The sequence below is a fragment of the Pseudonaja textilis genome, chromosome 16 (assembly GCF_049901715.1).
Source record: "Pseudonaja textilis isolate UNSWEBS1 chromosome 16, rPseTex1.2, whole genome shotgun sequence".
Classification (NCBI taxonomy): domain Eukaryota; kingdom Metazoa; phylum Chordata; class Lepidosauria; order Squamata; family Elapidae; genus Pseudonaja; species Pseudonaja textilis.
Genome location: NC_142005.1, coordinates 1,744,341 through 1,760,983, shown reverse-complemented (window position 1 = coordinate 1,760,983; position 16,643 = coordinate 1,744,341). Strand labels below are relative to the sequence as shown.

At 49.0% G+C, this 16,643-nt stretch overlaps 1 protein-coding gene across 1 annotated transcript in view; it reads left to right on the top strand.

Moving 5' to 3' along the window:
• LOC113447466 (serine/threonine-protein kinase MRCK gamma) overlaps nucleotides 1–16,643 on the top strand; it is a 98,370-nt gene that overhangs the window by 69,778 nt on the left and 11,949 nt on the right. The window contains 11 exon segments of the mRNA XM_087913775.1: nucleotides 342–446; nucleotides 2,581–2,625; nucleotides 2,746–2,851; nucleotides 3,428–3,561; nucleotides 4,260–4,390; nucleotides 6,614–6,695; nucleotides 8,156–8,372; nucleotides 8,857–8,919; nucleotides 10,530–11,117; nucleotides 13,913–14,010; nucleotides 16,424–16,508. Of these exon segments, the coding sequence (XP_087769901.1) occupies nucleotides 342–446; nucleotides 2,581–2,625; nucleotides 2,746–2,851; nucleotides 3,428–3,561; nucleotides 4,260–4,390; nucleotides 6,614–6,695; nucleotides 8,156–8,372; nucleotides 8,857–8,919; nucleotides 10,530–11,117; nucleotides 13,913–14,010; nucleotides 16,424–16,508 (1,654 nt within the window).

Below are 16,643 nucleotides of genomic sequence, written 5' to 3'. Positions count from 1 at the left end.
GGGGGTCCCTTCCAATTCTATTAACCTGTTTTCAAATGAAATATATATCTCCCCATATATACATGTTTCGTTTTTATACTTCCGACTCGGTTATTCTGTTATTGCTCTGTTATTCAGAAGTTGTGGGAGCTTCCTAACTGGAAGCTTTCAAGGAGATGCTAAACTGCCCTCTGTCAGAAATGGTGTAGGGTCTGCTTGGCTGGGGGGGGGGGGCTGGGGGTTGGACTAGATGACCTACAAGGTCCCTTCTGACTCTGTTAATCTGTGTGTATTTTGATCTGTACGACCCGAATCCGGACCCTGCACGAGCAACTGGGCCTGTCTGTCCCCTTGTCTTTCAGAAGGACACCATCGCTTTTGGGAACACGCCCGACTCCCAGGAGGCGCGGAGACCGTCCGAGGAGGTTCAGGTGTACCCCGAAGGCAGGAGAAGCCTCCAGTCCAACGTAAGTCCTGGCTGGAATGGAGAGATCTTTCCTCCATGCAGCTATGACCAGAATCTAACAGGTGAAGCTGCGTGTGGTCGCCTGAGAGCGAATTGGGCGCTGAATAAAATCTAATGACTAAAATAAGTACAATAAATCCCCAAAGTGGGGCTTGAAACATCTAACCTCTTAAGGGATGGAGTTCTTGAGTCACAACTCAATCTTAGCAACTTTTTTTTCTCGTGGTCGTTAAGCAAATCCAGCTTCCCCCATTGCTTGTTAGCAGCCCCCTGGGAAGGTTGCAGGGGGTGACCTGGGAAGCTGCAATTCCGACGACATGACCGACCCTGAGGATGCTACAATGGTCATAAGTGTGAATAAGGGTCATGGTTCTCTTTTTTCACTGCCTTATTGTAGTAATGAGCAGCTTTGGTCATTAAACAAAATGGTTGTAAGTCAAGGACTACCTGTAATGGGGACTGTCTTTTCCTTCCTTCCTTCCTTCCTTCCTTCCTTCTTCTCTCCCTCCCTGTCTTCCTCCATTCTTATTCTCCTTCCTTCCTTCCTTCCTTCCTTCCTTCCTTTTCCTTCATTCTTCTCTTCCGTCCTACATTCTTGCTCTCTTTTCTTCCTCCCTCCCTCTGTCCTTCCTTCCTTCCTTCCTTCCTTCCTTCCTTCCTCTCTCCCTCTCCGTATTCCTTCCTTCCTCTCTCCTTCCTTCCTTCCTTCCTTCCTTCCTTCCTTCCTTCCTTCCTTCCTTCCTTCCTTCCTTCTTCTCCCCTCTCTTTCTTCCTCCATTCTTGCTCTCCTTTCTTCTCCCTCCCTCCCTCTGTCCTTCCTTCCTTCCTTCCTTCCTTCTTCTCTCCTCTCTTTCTTCCTCCATTCTTGCTCTCCTTCCTTCCTTCCTTCCTTCCTTCCTTCCTTCCTTCCTTCCTTCCTTCCTTCCTTCCTTCCTTCTTCCTCTCTTTCTTCCTCCATTCTTGCTCTCCTTTCTTCTCCCTCCCTCCTCTGTCCTTCCTTCCTTCCTTCCTTCCTTCCTTCCTTCCTTCCTTCCTTTCTTCATTCATTCATTCATTCATTCATTCATTCTTCTCTCCCTCTCTTTCTTCCTCCATTCTTGCTCTCCTTTCTTCTCCCTCCCTCCCTCCCTTCCTCCCTCCCTCCTTCTTTCCTTCCTTTCCTTTTTCTTCATTATGCTCTCCTTCCACCATTCTTGTTCTCCTTTCTTCTCTCTCCTTCCTTCCCTTCTTCCATCCTTCATTCTTGCTCCCTTTTTCCTCCATCCCTCCTTCTTTCCTTCCTTCCTTCCTTTTCCTTCATTCTTTTCCTCCATCCTACATTCTTGCTCTCCTTTTTTCTCCCTCCCTCCGTCCTTCTTTCCTTCCTTCCTACCTTCCTTTCCTTTTCCTTCATTATTCTTCCCCCGCCTTCCTTCTCCTATTCTTGTTATCTTTCCTTCCTTCCTTCCTTCCTTCCCTCCCTCCCTGCAGAAGTCGTGGCTGCTCCATCACTGGAGATTTTCATAAAGAAACTGCACAGCCACCTGTGTGAAATGGTCTAGGGTCTCCTGCTTGAGCAGGGGGTTGGACTAGAAGACCTCCAAGGCCCCTTCCATTGTGTTATTCTATATGCTATATTCCTCTTATTTTCTCTGCCAATTCTTAAATTCTCACTTCAGGATATACAATAAAAACTGAACTCAAAAGCAGAGATAGAAACGGAAAAAAAAATTGTTTTCTTCCCAGCCTCTTTTCTTCACTCTCTCTCCCCAGCTGGCATAGCTTAATAAATAATTGGGCAAAACCATTTACTAATATATATATATTATCTAGCAAAGGACCGATAACATGTTGGTTGGGTCCAGATGTGGCCAGAGGACCCCGGGGAGAGATTCAAGATGGTCAAACCACAGAAACCAGGTGGCAGCTGTAAAACAGGCATAGAAATGTTTGATGAGATGACAATCGGCTTCAGTGCAGGTCATGCCAACCTGTTCTCTCCTAATAAATCCATTGAAGTTTTTGAAGTTTGTCTCGAGGCTCATGGTTTAAGGAGGGCAACTGCCGGAATCCTGGCACCAGGTTAGCGTGAAGTATTTCAATCTCGCTTTTCTGCTCCTCCTAACTTCTCATTCTTTCTTGTTTTTCCCATACAGGCAGGAGCCCTGCTTGCCGAGAGCGGCCATTCTGCATCCCTCAAGGTGAAGACTTAAAACCGCGAAAGTTTAAAATTTAAAAGCCCGTTGCCCTTTTTTTTCTGCAAAGAAAAGACAGGCGTGAGAGGGTTCTTTGCAAACTCTCTCCCCGTTGTGTTTTCCCAGCCCAAAACGCACAGCTTCAAAACCCACAGCTTCTCGGCCCCCACCAAGTGCATGCGCTGCACATCGCTGATGGTCGGGCTGGTCCGGCAAGGCCTGGCTTGTGAGGGTGAGTAGCATTTTGTCAGGCACAATATATGGGGGGGGGGGGGCAAGGAAATGGGGCCAGGTTGGGAAAGACTCCTGCCTGGAGTTCCAGAGGCCCCCAAAACTGAGACCAAAGCTCTATAATGGGAATCGTGTCTGACACGTTTTCATTTTGGTGCATGAGGACTAGAAACTTAACTTGATTGCAGGAGAACAGACCATAGCTCAATTAAAAGTCAGGGGAACGATTGCTCCAGTTGGTTCTTCACCTACACCTTAGCTTATGATGTACATCAAAAGGTTTGGGGCAATCTCATCCAACGTGATGGTTGTCTGGGGGATTCTGGGAGTTGAAGTCCACACATCTTAAAGGGCCGTTTCAACAAATACATTGGCTGGCTGGGGAATTCTGGGAGTTGAAGTCCACGTATCTTAAAGTTCGTGAGGTTGAAAAAAACACAGGTTGGAAAAGGGGCTACCAGCCTCCCCCTTATTTTTGGCCACTCTAGGACAACTCCGCTCTTGTCCTGCAAGGGCTAAGAAATCTAAACACGCCAAAGGAAATAATTTCTCTCACTTTTTCGCCCTTCTTCTTCAGCCTGCAACTTCGTCTGCCATGTTTCCTGTGCGTCTGGAGCCTCCACCTGCCCCATGTCCCCGGAGCAGCTGCAGAAAACCCTGGGGGTGAATCCGGTGAATGGAACTGGCACCGCCTTCGAGGGGTATTTGTCGGTAAGAAACTTTTAAATCCCAGGGACCGCTAATATGAATTTTGACTGATGGTGGCCTGCTGACATTGGTGGGAGAGAGAGAGAGAGAGAGAGATGATCTAACCTCTCTCCCTCCCTCCCTCTCTCTCTCTCTCTCACACACACACACAAACACACAGAGGCAGGAGTGGGATTCAGATTTCTTAACAACCGGTTCTGTGGGCATGGCCTAATTTGTGGGTGTGGCTTGGTGGTCATGTGACTGGCTGGGCATGGCTTGTATGTAAATATTATAAATATTTATGTCAATATTGAATTTTTTATATGAAGAAAGAGCAACTTTTACCCAAAAGCAGGCAGGCAGATTGAATTGCTCACAGAATCACAGATTCATTCAGAGATTTATCTTTCTGCTATCAGCTACCTGAGTCTGTCACACAAAATTTGCTAGCAAGCAAACTCACAAAATTAACCCACAACACACCATGTATGTAAATATTGAATTTTCTCTGCAGACCACCAAAATTTTCTTGTGGACCACCAGTGGGCCACGGCCCACTGGTTGGTGACCACCGGATTGGGAGACCTCCAAGGGCCCTTATTATTCTACGTTCCGTGTTCTAAGTGGATCTCCTGCTCTGCTGGAATGAAAATATTTCCTGGACTTGCACCTACTACTCTCGGGAAAACCAATTTGCCTGTTTCTCTTTTTATCCAAAGGTGCCCAAGCCCTCCGGGGTGAGGAAGGGCTGGCAGAAGGCCTTCGTGGTCATCAGTGACTTCAAGATTTTCCTCTTCGACGCCTCCGAAGGGAAGATCTCACAGGGTGTCATGCATGTCACAGATATGCGGTGAGTATATCCATGATGGGGAATTCTGGGAGTTGAAGTCCACAGACTAGAACACTAGGACATACTTAACAAACTGAAATTCAACGTAGAGAAAAGTAAAGTCTTATACTTAGGCAAGAAATACCAAAAGGACACATATAGACTGGGTGAAACCAGGCTTAGTAGCAGTAATTGCGAGGGGGATCTTGGATTTTTAGGGGACAACCAGTTAAATGTGAGCCAGCCATGTGCAGCAGCAGCCAAAAAAGCCAATGCAATCCTAAGTTGCATTAACAGAGGGACACAATCAAGATCAAGAGAGGTTCTAATACCGCTCTAGAAAGCCTTAGTAAGACCACACTTAAGAGTACTGCATCCAGTTTTGGTCGCCACACTATAAAAAAAAGGTTAAGACTTTAGAAAGAGTGCAGAGAAGAGCAACCAGGATGATGAGGGGACTGAAGGCTAAAACGTTGCAGGAACTGGGCCTGGTTAGTCTTGGGAAGAGAAGGACCAGGGGATACAGGAGAGCATCTTCCAATATTTGAGGGGCTGCCCCAGAGAGGAGAGGGTCAAACTATTTTCCAAGGCACCCAAAGGCCAGACAAGGAATAATGGATGGAAACTAAACAAGGAGAAATTCAACCTGGAAATAAGGAGGAATTTCCTAACAGGGAGAACAATCAACCCATGGAACAGAAGTTGCCTTCGGAAGTTGTGGAAGCTTTCAAGAAGAGACTAGGCTGCCATTTGTCAGAAATGGTGTAGGGTCTCCTGTTTGGACTAGATGACCTACAAGGTCCTTTTGAACTCTGGTTATCTGTTATCACCCCTCTTAAAGCATGCTGGCTGGGGAATTTTGGGAGTTGAAACCCACACATCTTCAAGTTGCCAAGGTTGAGAAGCTCTGGGTTAGATTTTTGGCTGCCTTGTTAGATATCTTGGGCAAACCCAGTGGTGATTCGTAGAGTGGCTGAGTGGAATGTTGAGGCTTGGGTCAAATTGGTGGGCCAGATTAGACTCCTGGGATGGAAGTTCCCAACCTCTATGATATAGCACTTAGCCGTTTTCTCTTTCCACTTCGATGTTGAGACTCTAGAAAGAGTGCAGAGAAGAACAACAAAGATTATTAGGGGCCTGGAAGCTAAAACATATGAAGAACAGTTGCAGGAATTAGTAACGGCTATTCGAATGGAAAGAAGGACTCGGGGGGACGTGATAGCAGTCTTCCGGTATTTGAGGGGCTGTTATAGAGAAGAGGGGTCCAGCTATTCTCCAAAGCAGGGATCGCCAATCTTTTGGATTCAGGGACCACCAACTCATAATTTTAAATCCCAGGGACCACTAATATGAATTTTGACTGGTGGTGACTTGCTGACATTGGTGGGAGAGAGAGAGAGAGAGATCTGATCGAACCTCTTTCTCCCTCTCTCTCTGTCTCTCTCTCTCTCTCACACACACACACACAGAGGCAGGGGTGGGATTCAAATATCTTAACTGGTTCTGTGGGCGTGGCCTAATTTGTGGGTGTGGCTTGATGGGCATGTAACCGGCTGGGTATGGCTTGTATGTAAATAGTATAAATATTTATGTAAACGTTGAATTTTTTATAAAAAGAGAGCAACTTTTACCCAAAATCAGGCAAAGCAGGCAGACAGATTGAGTTGCTCACAGAATCACAGATTCGCTCAGAGATCTATCTTTCTGCCATTGGCTACCTGAGTCTGTTACATAAAATTTGTTAGCAAGCAAACTCACAAAATTAACACACAACACCCCATGTATGTAAATATTCAATTTTCTCTGCGGACCACCAAAATTTTCTCTGCGGACCACCAGAATTTTCTCTGTGGACCACCAAAATTTTCTCTGCGGACCACCAATAGGCTGCGACCCACCGGTTGGCGACCACTGCTCCAAAGCACTAACGGCAGGTTCAGAAACAATGGATGGGAACCAACCAAGGAAAGATCCAACCTAGCACTAAGCACAAATTTTCTAACAGTGGGAACAATTTATTAGTGAAATGACTTATCTTAAGAAGTCTCCCTCACTAGAGGTTTTCAAGAAGAGGCTGGACAGCCATTTGTCCAAAATGGTACAAGTTCTCCTGCTTGAGCAAGGGGTTGGACTAGAAGACCTCCAAGGTCCCTTTCCAACTCTATTATTCTGTTATTCTTAGTCAATCCCCAAGAGGAACTGGGTTGAATTTTTTTTCTCACTCGTTTTTTATCCCGGCGACAGGGATGAGCAGTTTTCCGTGGCTCCTGTCCTCGCCTCCGATGTCATCCATGCTAACAATAAAGATGTGCCTTGTATCTTCCGGGTAAGAACCAGAAGGGGGCGAGGGAAGCCCAGAATGGGAATCGCTTTGTCCGGTGCTCTCCTAACCCAATGGGGGCCTTGCTGATGGTTCGATTTGTGGTTAGTGCAGGACCTCAGAGCCATGAACTGTTGAGTGGCCAGCGAGGGTCTCCCAGCTCACTTGCCTTAAAGACAGCAAGGATCCTAAACTGAGGTTTGTCCATGTGGGGCAGTTGCTGAGTCCCCTCTCATCTTTTTAGAGTTGGCAACAAAAAGGGAGGGGGGAGCAGTGTGGCAGTTTGCAAACCGAAACAGCATTCCATAAATGTTTTCAAAGATAGTAACTAGGGGACCGAAGTTTCTGCCAAGCAAAATTCTAACTGGAGAGCCTGATGGATGACTCTGGGCTATGGAGGTGTCCCATTGGAGGATATGAATCATGATACACCCAGGGGGGTGGGGGAAAACCAGGGTCAAAGGTGACAGTGAATGGTGTGTGTCTCAGAGTCAGCTGCACCCAGGCAGTGCTGGCATGTTAATTCCCAATAAATCCTTTTGAAGTTTTGGAAGTTTGGCTCGAGACTCATGATTTAAATAGGGGGTAACTGCCGGAATCCAGACAGAGAGGAGAGCAAAGGAAAGCAATAAGCCAGCTCTCAAGGAGAGGGAGACGTAGACAATAGCCAGCCCCTCCCTGGCTGAGAAATAAATAGGAGGGGATTGGGAGCAGCCAGTTGTCACAGACAACCGTTCATTTCTAGTATACAAGCAATTCGGATTTCTTGGATAAACTCAGGTTTCTTGGGACGAAATTACATTTGATTTTTTGTTTATCCCTGTGAATAAAAAGACTGTTACTGCCCTGTTATTAAAAAGCGGGGGTTTGTTTTACTCATGAGTAAATGTCTTATCACTATTTGTGAAAGCTGAGTCAGAACAAAATCGAACTTTGATTCTTTTCCACCACAACCCAAAGTCCAGAAGCGGCCCCGGCTGCTTTTAAGATGCGTCCGTGTTAAAAAGCATGGCTCAGTGGCTAAGACGCTGTGCTTGTTGATCAGAAAGGTCAGCAGTTCGGCGGTTCGAATCCCTAGCACCGCGTCATGGAGTGAGCTTCCGTTAACTTGTCCCAGCTTCTGCCAACCTAGAAGTTCAAAAGCACATTAAAAATGCAAGTGGAAAATTAGGGACCACTTTGGTGGGAAGGGAAGAGCGTTTCATGCGCTTTCAGCGTTTAATCCTGCCAGCCACATGACCAGGGAGACGGACAGTGCTGGCTCTTTGGCTTTGTAACGGAGAGGAGCGCTGCCCCCTAGAGCCAGAAATGACCAGCACGGATGTGCGAGGGGAACCTTTACCTTTGACCTTAGATTTGTCTGAGTTCCTGCATGCGATCCGGCTCCTTCTCCCTTGCCGCGTCCAGTTTGGGGCGTTGCCGGGCGACGGCTGGCGTCCTGCTCGCTCACCTCATTTTTTCCATAGGTGACGTCCACCCAGCTCTCCTGCCCTCCCACCACCAGCTCCATGCTCTTCCTGGCCGACAGCGAGGCCGAGATGCGGAGGTGGACGCAGGTGCTGAGTGAACTGCAGCAGCTGCTGCGGCAGAACCAGCACTGCAACCGCTCAGTCTACGTGCTGAAGGAGGCCTACGACAACGGGCTGCCCTTCATCCCCCATGCCCTTTCGGCTGCAATCCTAGGTGCTGCCTGAAATTACGGTTCTAGGGGTTGGAGTGGGTGGGTCTGGTTTCCGCACACACACACACACACACCCCAGTGCATTGTCTCTGGAGCAAGGGCCATGGCCTTGATTTGGGATGGAGCGCATGAGGGGTCTCCAACCTTCCCAGCTTTATGGATGAATGTGGGAGGTGGGGAGAGAGACGGGATGGTTCTGTGCAAGCGGTGGGCATGTGCACTCTTGTGCATGGCCCCATTTATACAAATAGGCGCACACGAGTGCCACTTGCGCAAACGGAGCTTCCCACCCAAACATGAGCGCGTGGCACACATGCAAACGGAGCTTCCCACCCAAACATGAGCGCGTGGCACACATGCCAACGGAGCTTCCCATGCTCACCCGCCACTTGTGTGGACTGGTTACAAACTGGCCCCAGTGCAGTACCACAGCCACCCCTGGACTACACTAATTGTGATGCTGTGTGTTGTTTTTTATTTTTGCAGACCGAGAACGACTCACTCTGGGTACAGATTACGGACTTTTCCTTGTTAATCTCAGGACAAATGGTGAGCAATCCAGTTGGTCCCAACTGATCTCAGCTATTTCTCTCTCTCTCTCTCTCTCTCTCTTTCTCTTTCTCTCTTTTTCTTTTTCGTTCTCTTTCTCTCTTTTCTCTTTCTCTTTTTTTCTTTCTTGTACTCTCTTTCTCTTTCTCTGTTTTTCTCTTTCTTTCTCTCTCTTTCTTTCTCTGTTTCTCTTTCTTTTTCTCTCTCTTTCTCTTTCTCTCTTTTCTCTCTTTTTTTTCTCTCTCTCTCTTTTTCTCTCTTCCTCTTTTTCTCTCTTTTTCTCTTTCTCTCCCTCTTTCTCTTTCTCCCTGTCTTTCTGTCACTGTCTCTTTTTCTCTCTGTGTGTATCTTTTCTTTTTTGCCTCCATTGTGCTCCTAAGTCAAGGACTACCTGTATTTGCATTTGTGTCTGAAACTGGCGTGTTGTGCAAAGCTAGAAGCTCAGTTGATTTGGGAAGCCAGATAAATGGTCCCACGTATTTTTAAAGCAACAAGATACAGGTTGTCCTTGATTTACAGCATTGGGCTGAAAATTTATATTGCTAAGCGGGACGGTTGTTAACTGAATTTTGCCCCATTATACGTTCTTTCTTACCACAGTGGTTAAGGGAATAACTGCAGTTGTTAAGTTGTTAAGTTAAAAGCCAATGCAATCCTAAACTGCATTAACAGAGGGATACAATCGAGATCAGGGGAGGTACTAATACCACTCTGTAAAGTCTTAGTAAGGCCACACCTAGAGTCCTGCATCCAGTTTCGGTCACCACACTATAAAAAAGATGTTGAGACTCTAGAAAAAAGTACAGAGAAGAGCAACCAAGATGATTTTAGGGGACTGGAGACTCAAACATATGAAGAACGGTTACAGGAACTGGGCCTGGCTAGTCTAGGGAAGAGAAGGACCAGGGGAGACAGGAGAGCAGCCTTCCAATATTTGAGGGGCTGCCCCAGAGAGGAGGAGGAAGAGGGTCAAGCTATTCTCTAAAGCCCCCGAAGGCCAAAGAAGGAATAATGGATGGAAACTGATCAAGGAGAGATTCAACCTGGAAATAAGGAGGAATTTTCTGACAGGGAGAACAATCAACCCATGAAACGGAAGTTGCCTTCAGAGGTTGTGGGAGCTTCATCCCTGGAGGCTGTTAAGAAGGGACTGGACTGCCATCTCTCAGAAATGGTGTAGGGTCACATGCTTGGGTGGGGGGTTGGACTAGATGACCTACAAGGTCCCTTCTAAATCTGTTAATCTGTTAGTAATATGGGTTGTTTAGTGAATCTGACTTGCCCGTTGACTTTGCTGGTCAGAAGGTCCTAAAAGTCGATCACGTAACCCCCCGGGACACTGTAAACCATCATAAATATGAGTCAGTTGCCAAGTGGCTGAATTTTGACCATGGGAAAGCTGCAACGGTCATAAGTGTGGGAAAAAAGCTCCTCCATCGCATTTTTTCAGTGCCATTGTAATTTTGCCCACCAAATGGATGACGGTAACTCAAGGACTAGCTGTATTTCTTTCCTAAGGTTCACACCACAATTTCCCCGCTCTCGATTTCCCGCCGTTGTGCCTAGACGGCATTGGGGTGGCTGCAGCTGACCGCTTGTCTCCCCTCCAGATGTGCTGCGGGTGGGCGACTGCCGGCGGGTGCAGCTGCTGCTGGTCTCCCCTGAAGCTCAGCTGCTCTCTGTGCTCTGCGGCAAGAACCACGGACTCCGCGTCTTCTCGTGGGCGGAGCTGGAGACTCCCGAGGCGCCGGGGACCAAAGTGCTGGAGGCCAAAGGCTGCCAGGCGGTGGCCGTGGGGCTGATCTGCTGCGGCACGACCCCTGTGCTCTGTGTGGCCTGCAAACGCCAGGTCCTGTGCTTCCAGATGGCTGCCACGCACCCGCCCCACCGCCGTATCAAGGAGATCCAAGCGCCGGGATACGTCCAGTGCCTGGACGTGTTGGGTGACCGCCTCTGCGTGGGCTACCCGTCTGGCTTCTCCCTCTACCCTCTGCTCAATGAAGGGTCCCCTGTCAGCCTTCCCCACACAGACGACATCCGGGCATCCGCCGTGGCCCAGATGGAAGCGCTAAAAGCCGTGGAGGTCAGCCTGAGCGAGTTCATCTTGTGCTTCAGCGGATTCGGCCTTTATGTGGACGCGCACGGCTACCGGAGCCGGGCCCAGGAGCTGATGTGGCCAGCTGCTCCTCTCAGCTGCTGTGAGTCGCGGATTTGGAGAGGGGGGAGGGCTTTGGTTGGGGATGATGGTTGCTATGGTTCTTCCCTTCTGTACATGCCAGTGGGCTCTGTCAGGGTTCCAAGTAACACACCCATAGAGCAAACAGAACTTCTGAGGCAAGCCGTATCCTCAAAGAACAAGTTTCATTCATGCAGGAGGTTTGGGGGGGCTCACGGGCCAGGCAGGCAGTGAACAGGTTGTCGCTGAGTCCATCTTTGAACCAACAGACTAGGATATCTTCTGGCCAGTCGACTCGGTCGGCCAGATCACAACATTCCTCGGTGTATTCAGCTACCGGGTAGCAGCCTTGCTTTACAAGTCTAATGCGGTCGCGGGCTTTTCTCTCAGTGAGGGGGTCTTTGAAGCGGTGGCGTAGGGCTGTCATGAATCGATCGAGGTTCCTCAGTCCTGGGGCGCTAACGTTGTGGAGGGTCACCATCAATCTGGCTCCCGCCCCTTCCAGGCCCAGGGTGACGACTCGCACTCGGGCCCCCTGGCTGGGGAAATTCCGCCCGTATTCTTCTTGCATGTAGGGGAGGACTTGGGCCAGGAATAATCCCAGTTTCTGGGGGTCCCCATCGAATTTTACCCCCAAGGGCGGGACCTTTCTCTGCAGTTGTATGTCTCTGGGTTGCCCAGGGTTAATCCCCTGCTCTGGAGCGGCAAGGGGTCGGGTACCTGGTATGGCTGCTGGTCCTCCAGTTTGTTCCATTGCTCGATCATCCTCAGCTGGATCAGGGGTGACGGCTCGGGTTCTCTCAATTCCTGATTCACTCGCTCTCCTTCGTCGGAGACCTGGTTCATCCCGCACATTGAGGCCCTCCAAGGCTTCCCTCGTGAGGCGATTTATGTACCGTTTCAGTCGATCATCTGCCAGTGGTTCCTCGACCCCTTCTTCCTGATCACAAAGGGCCTCCCGCTCCATTTTCCACCTGGGTTGACGGTTTCCCCGGGTGAGCGTTACTCCCTTGGTTCTTCCATCCCAGCTGTCTCTTTCCTACGCCTATAGACCACTTCTTTTCAATAAAGAATTCCTTTTGAAGTACCTAGCTTTCAGAAGTTCATTCTTATCAGTTGAAAGGGAAAAGTCCGGTGCTTACATAAAGCAGAATCTGCAATAGAGGTCAACCCGGAGAGGAATTTCTTTTTGCTTTGAAAAGAACTTCACTCTATTGAGGGGACCCTGCAAAAATGTTTGAATATAGCAAGGAGCAAGGGGAAGCCGAAGGCTGCGGAGAAACTTCGACAACTACCCAGCCAGACACTGACTTTGTGTGAGATCGGAGCTGCCATCTCTCTATAAATACTGGTGGGGGGCTGATGTGCTGTGCTGATTGGCTACACTGCTGCCTCTTGATTGGTTGATGGAGCTGATGTTGGTATAATGGGCTGTGTGATGGCCTTGTGAGTATTGTTGTGGAGATCTCCTGGATCTTGTGCTGTAATCTCCTGGGTCGTTTGTTTTGTAGTGATTTTTTTCCCATTAGCCTCTCATGTTTTAACTGCTTGGGTAATGGGCTGTGTGATGGCCTTGTGAGTATTGTTGTGGAGATCTCCTGGATCGTGTGCTGTAATCTCCTGGGTCGTTTGTTTTGTAGTGATTTTTTTTCCATTAGCCTCTCATGTTTTAACTCCTTGGGTAATGGGTTGTGTGATGGGCTTGCGAGTTGTTTTGTTGTGGTATCCTGGGTCCTGCGTCCTGGGTCCTGTTGTGGTATCCTGGGTCCAAATGACCCAGGAGATTACAACGCAGGACCCAGGATATCACAACAAAAGAACTTGCAAGCCCATAAATATAAAATATTTGGAACTTTGATATATATAGATATATACTGTATATATATCAAACTTCCAAATATTTTTCCCAAGTCTTTTTGCCCCCAAAGAAAAGCTTCTGGTTCTATCTTTAGGCTCAACTTTAAGAATCTTCTCTATTAGAATATGAATCCTACTCCGATGCAAATGCAGGCGTGGCCCCTTGACTACAAAGCCCAGCCTATTGTGGCTTATTTGGTAAACTAGCATTAAGCCAATCACACCATAATCGGCAGGTGTGATGACCCAAAGGGGCGTGGTACAAAGGTAACACAGTCAAATAAGCAGTAGGAGTCCCTTTATTATCTCCAACTTTGCCCCCAGTGTCCAGGTTACCTTCGGCTGGAGAAAAGCTCTCCCAGGAACAGCCTTTAACTGTAGAAAATTCAGTCCAAAACAAGGTATACACAAATTGTAACTTAAAGTAATTGGCTTGACAGAGCAGGAATTTCAGACTTGAAAGCACGGCAAAACTCACAGAGTTGGGAAGACGCCAGGAACACAGATAAGCCACGATGATACCCAGATAAATTCATGTTTGCTCCCAACAGCTGCCACAGTCAGCATGCATCTCTTTTAAACTCTCATTCCCAGGTGTGGCTAATGAAGGGAATCAGGGCCTTTTCCTCCCCCATAAGCCACACAACCCACATTGCTCTCTTCCCCATTTCTCCCTACGTGCCCTAGGATGAAGAGGGGGTGGGCCCGAGTCTTTCTCTGAACTCCCTCTCCCTTGTTCTCCCTCTCCCCTGCTCTGCCCAGCGAGACTTTGCCCTTCCCCAGTTTCCTCCACAGCCAACGGAACCACACCCCCGCTCCCTGTCAGCTGCTTGGCTTCCTCCACCGAATCAGCCTCCGACAGGGGCACGACAGCAGGATTGCGGGAGGATGTGGGTGGCTGCGAGCATGAGGGGCAGACTTGGCACACCGGCATTAACCCTGTGCTCTTTTCCATTTCAGGCTATAATGCCCCTTATTTGTCAGTATTCAGCGAAAACAGCCTAGATATCTTTGACGTACGGAAGGCCGAGTGGATTCAAACTGTCTGCCTGAAAAAGGTGCCCGCCCTGTTTTCTATCCCAACAACAAGCAAAGAGTAAAACTCTACTAAAGAGGTGCTGGATCAGCGATCAGGATGCAGGCTTGACAGTCGACCGTGAGCGCTTTCACAAAATGGACGCCGCAGGGTGTGAGGCTGCTGCTCAAAAGGCCTCCTCCCAGGGGTGGGATTCAGCCAGTTCGGACCAGTTCACCGAACCGGTTGTTACACTGGTTGAATTCTACCATTGCCTCCTCCATTGCTGAACATAAAATAATTCAATAGGATGGGTGCCTTTGAGCCATGATTGTAGCGATACAGTTGTCCTCGACATACAGTTATTTGTTTAGTGGCCATTCAAGGTTAGGACTGCACTGAAAAAAGGGACTTGGGACCATTTTTCACACTTATCGACCTGTGGTCACATAATCAAAATTTGGATGCTTGGCAGCTGACTCATATTTATGTCGGTCGCCGCATCCTGGCATCACGCGATCCCCCTTTTACGGCCTTCTGACAACTTTATGTGGATAAGTGAATTTGGCCCCATTTTACAACTGTTCTTGCTAGTTGTAATCACTGCAGTTGTTAAGGTAGAAACAAGGTCGTTCAGTGAATTGGGCTTTGCTGGTCAGAAGGTCGCAAAAGGGGATCGCGTAACTCCCCCAGGACACTGCAGACGTCATAAATACGAGTCGGTTGCCGAGCGTCTGGATTTTTATTGTGTAACCATGGAGATGCTGCAACGGTCATAACTGTGAGAAATGGTCCCAAGTCCCCCTTTTCAATGCTATGGTATCTTCCAATGCTCAGTAAATGAATGGTTGTAACTTGAGGAAGGGAAATGAAGAGGGCGCCAGCAGGGTGCAACGTGTGTTCATACCCAGTCCTGCTTCTTCTCAGGTGAGAGTGTCAAATTCAAGGCCCGAGGGCCGCATCTGAGCACACCTGTGGGGTACTTAGATCTGGCCCACGGGACCGGTCTGGAAACAGCAAAGGACTGGCCCGCAATGCCCCACCCCCATTTTTGAAGCCAGAGGCGCTAGCAAAACCAACTAAAAATAAAACAACTTTTGCATTTGAGCGTGCAAGAAGGAACAGGGAAGGAGAAAAGGAAAAGGATGGGAAGATGGGAAGAGAGCAAGGAAGGAAAAAGAAGGAAAGGGGAAGGAAGAAGAAAGGAGAACAAAGAGGGGAGGAAAAAGAAGAGAAGGAAGGAAGGAAGGAAGGAAGGAAGGAAGGAAGGGAGGAAGGAAATAAATGGGTAGAATAGAGAAAAAGATGGATGAATGGGAGGGAGGGAGGAATGGAGGAAGGAAGATAAGTCCTGTCTTAGCCCTGGGCTACTACCACCGGTGCCCCCGACACGAGTGATATCGAGCTGGCTATCTATGCCTACCCTCAAACACAACCCTGATACGGCCCTCAATGAAATCGAGTTTGACACCCCTGTTCTCAGGCCAGGTGACTTTGTGTGCATCTGGGAACAGGTAGGGTGTCTCAAAGGATGGGCTGGCAAACAATACATCCCCAAATGTTTCCTCTTTGACTCCTGGGTTGGCGTAGAGCAGGGGTCTCAAACACAATTTACCTGTGGGCCGCTGCAGGCAGAGGCTGGGTGAGGCTGGGCCGCACGCAGAAGTCTTTAGCTAGCGACGCATGGAGAACGCACTAATATTATACTTTCATATCACGGTGGGGGCCACAGGATATCGGACTGCGGGCTGCAATTGGCCCGCGGGCCGCGAGAATGAGACCTCTGGTGTAGAGAAAGTTGGCTTTCTTGCAATAGGAAAGGATGGTTCTCCTCCGTGTGTGTGTGTGTGTGTGTGTGTGTGGTGAGGCGATGTGTGTCCATGTGTGTGGTGCGTTTTTGTGGGTGTGTAGTCCTGTGTCCATCCTTGATGTTGAAGCTGTAGCAGAAGAAAGGTTGGCCCACTGGGGGGGCGGATTATGGAGAGGCGAGGAGGGCAGGGGTGGGCTGCTATACCGGTTTGCACCGGTTCGGCTGAACTGGATGTTCCTTTTTACACCTGGCTCGCTGAACCAGGAGTTGCAACGACTGGCTGGCCCCACCCGCCCCTCCCCTCCCAAGATCTCCACACGGCCCATTATGGATCCTAGGTAAGGGCAGGGCCTGCGTGGAGGCTCAAGGGGGTTGAAAAACAGGCTGAACCAGAAGTTCCGAAAGGCCGGAAATGGGCTCGTTTTCGGCCTCCACAGAGCCTCTGGGGCCCAGGGAGGCCATTTTCGCCCTCCTGGAGACTCGAGGAAAGCCTCCTGACCCTGGGGAGGGTGAAACCGCCCCCCCCCCGGTGCAGGAGGATGAGTAGGCCACGCCCACCCGGCAGAGAACCGCTTGCTAAAAAATTTTTTTGAAGCCCATCCATTGGTGAAGGACATCCGTTGACATCCCTTTCTCCTCCGCTCAGGTGCGGGCGCTGAATCCCGAAGGCTCGTTGTGCACCTTCGGCAGCGAAAAAGTCCGGCTCACCTACCTCAGGAACAAAGGTGCAGGTAAGGAGGGGCGGGGGGGCGCCAAGCAGGTAAAAGAAGGGAGCCAGGAATTTTGCAGAGGGAACGGGAGTTGCATTCGCATGACAAATTTGACCCAGGTCTGAAGGCCGTTGTTTTGTGGGTCTGCAGATTTAT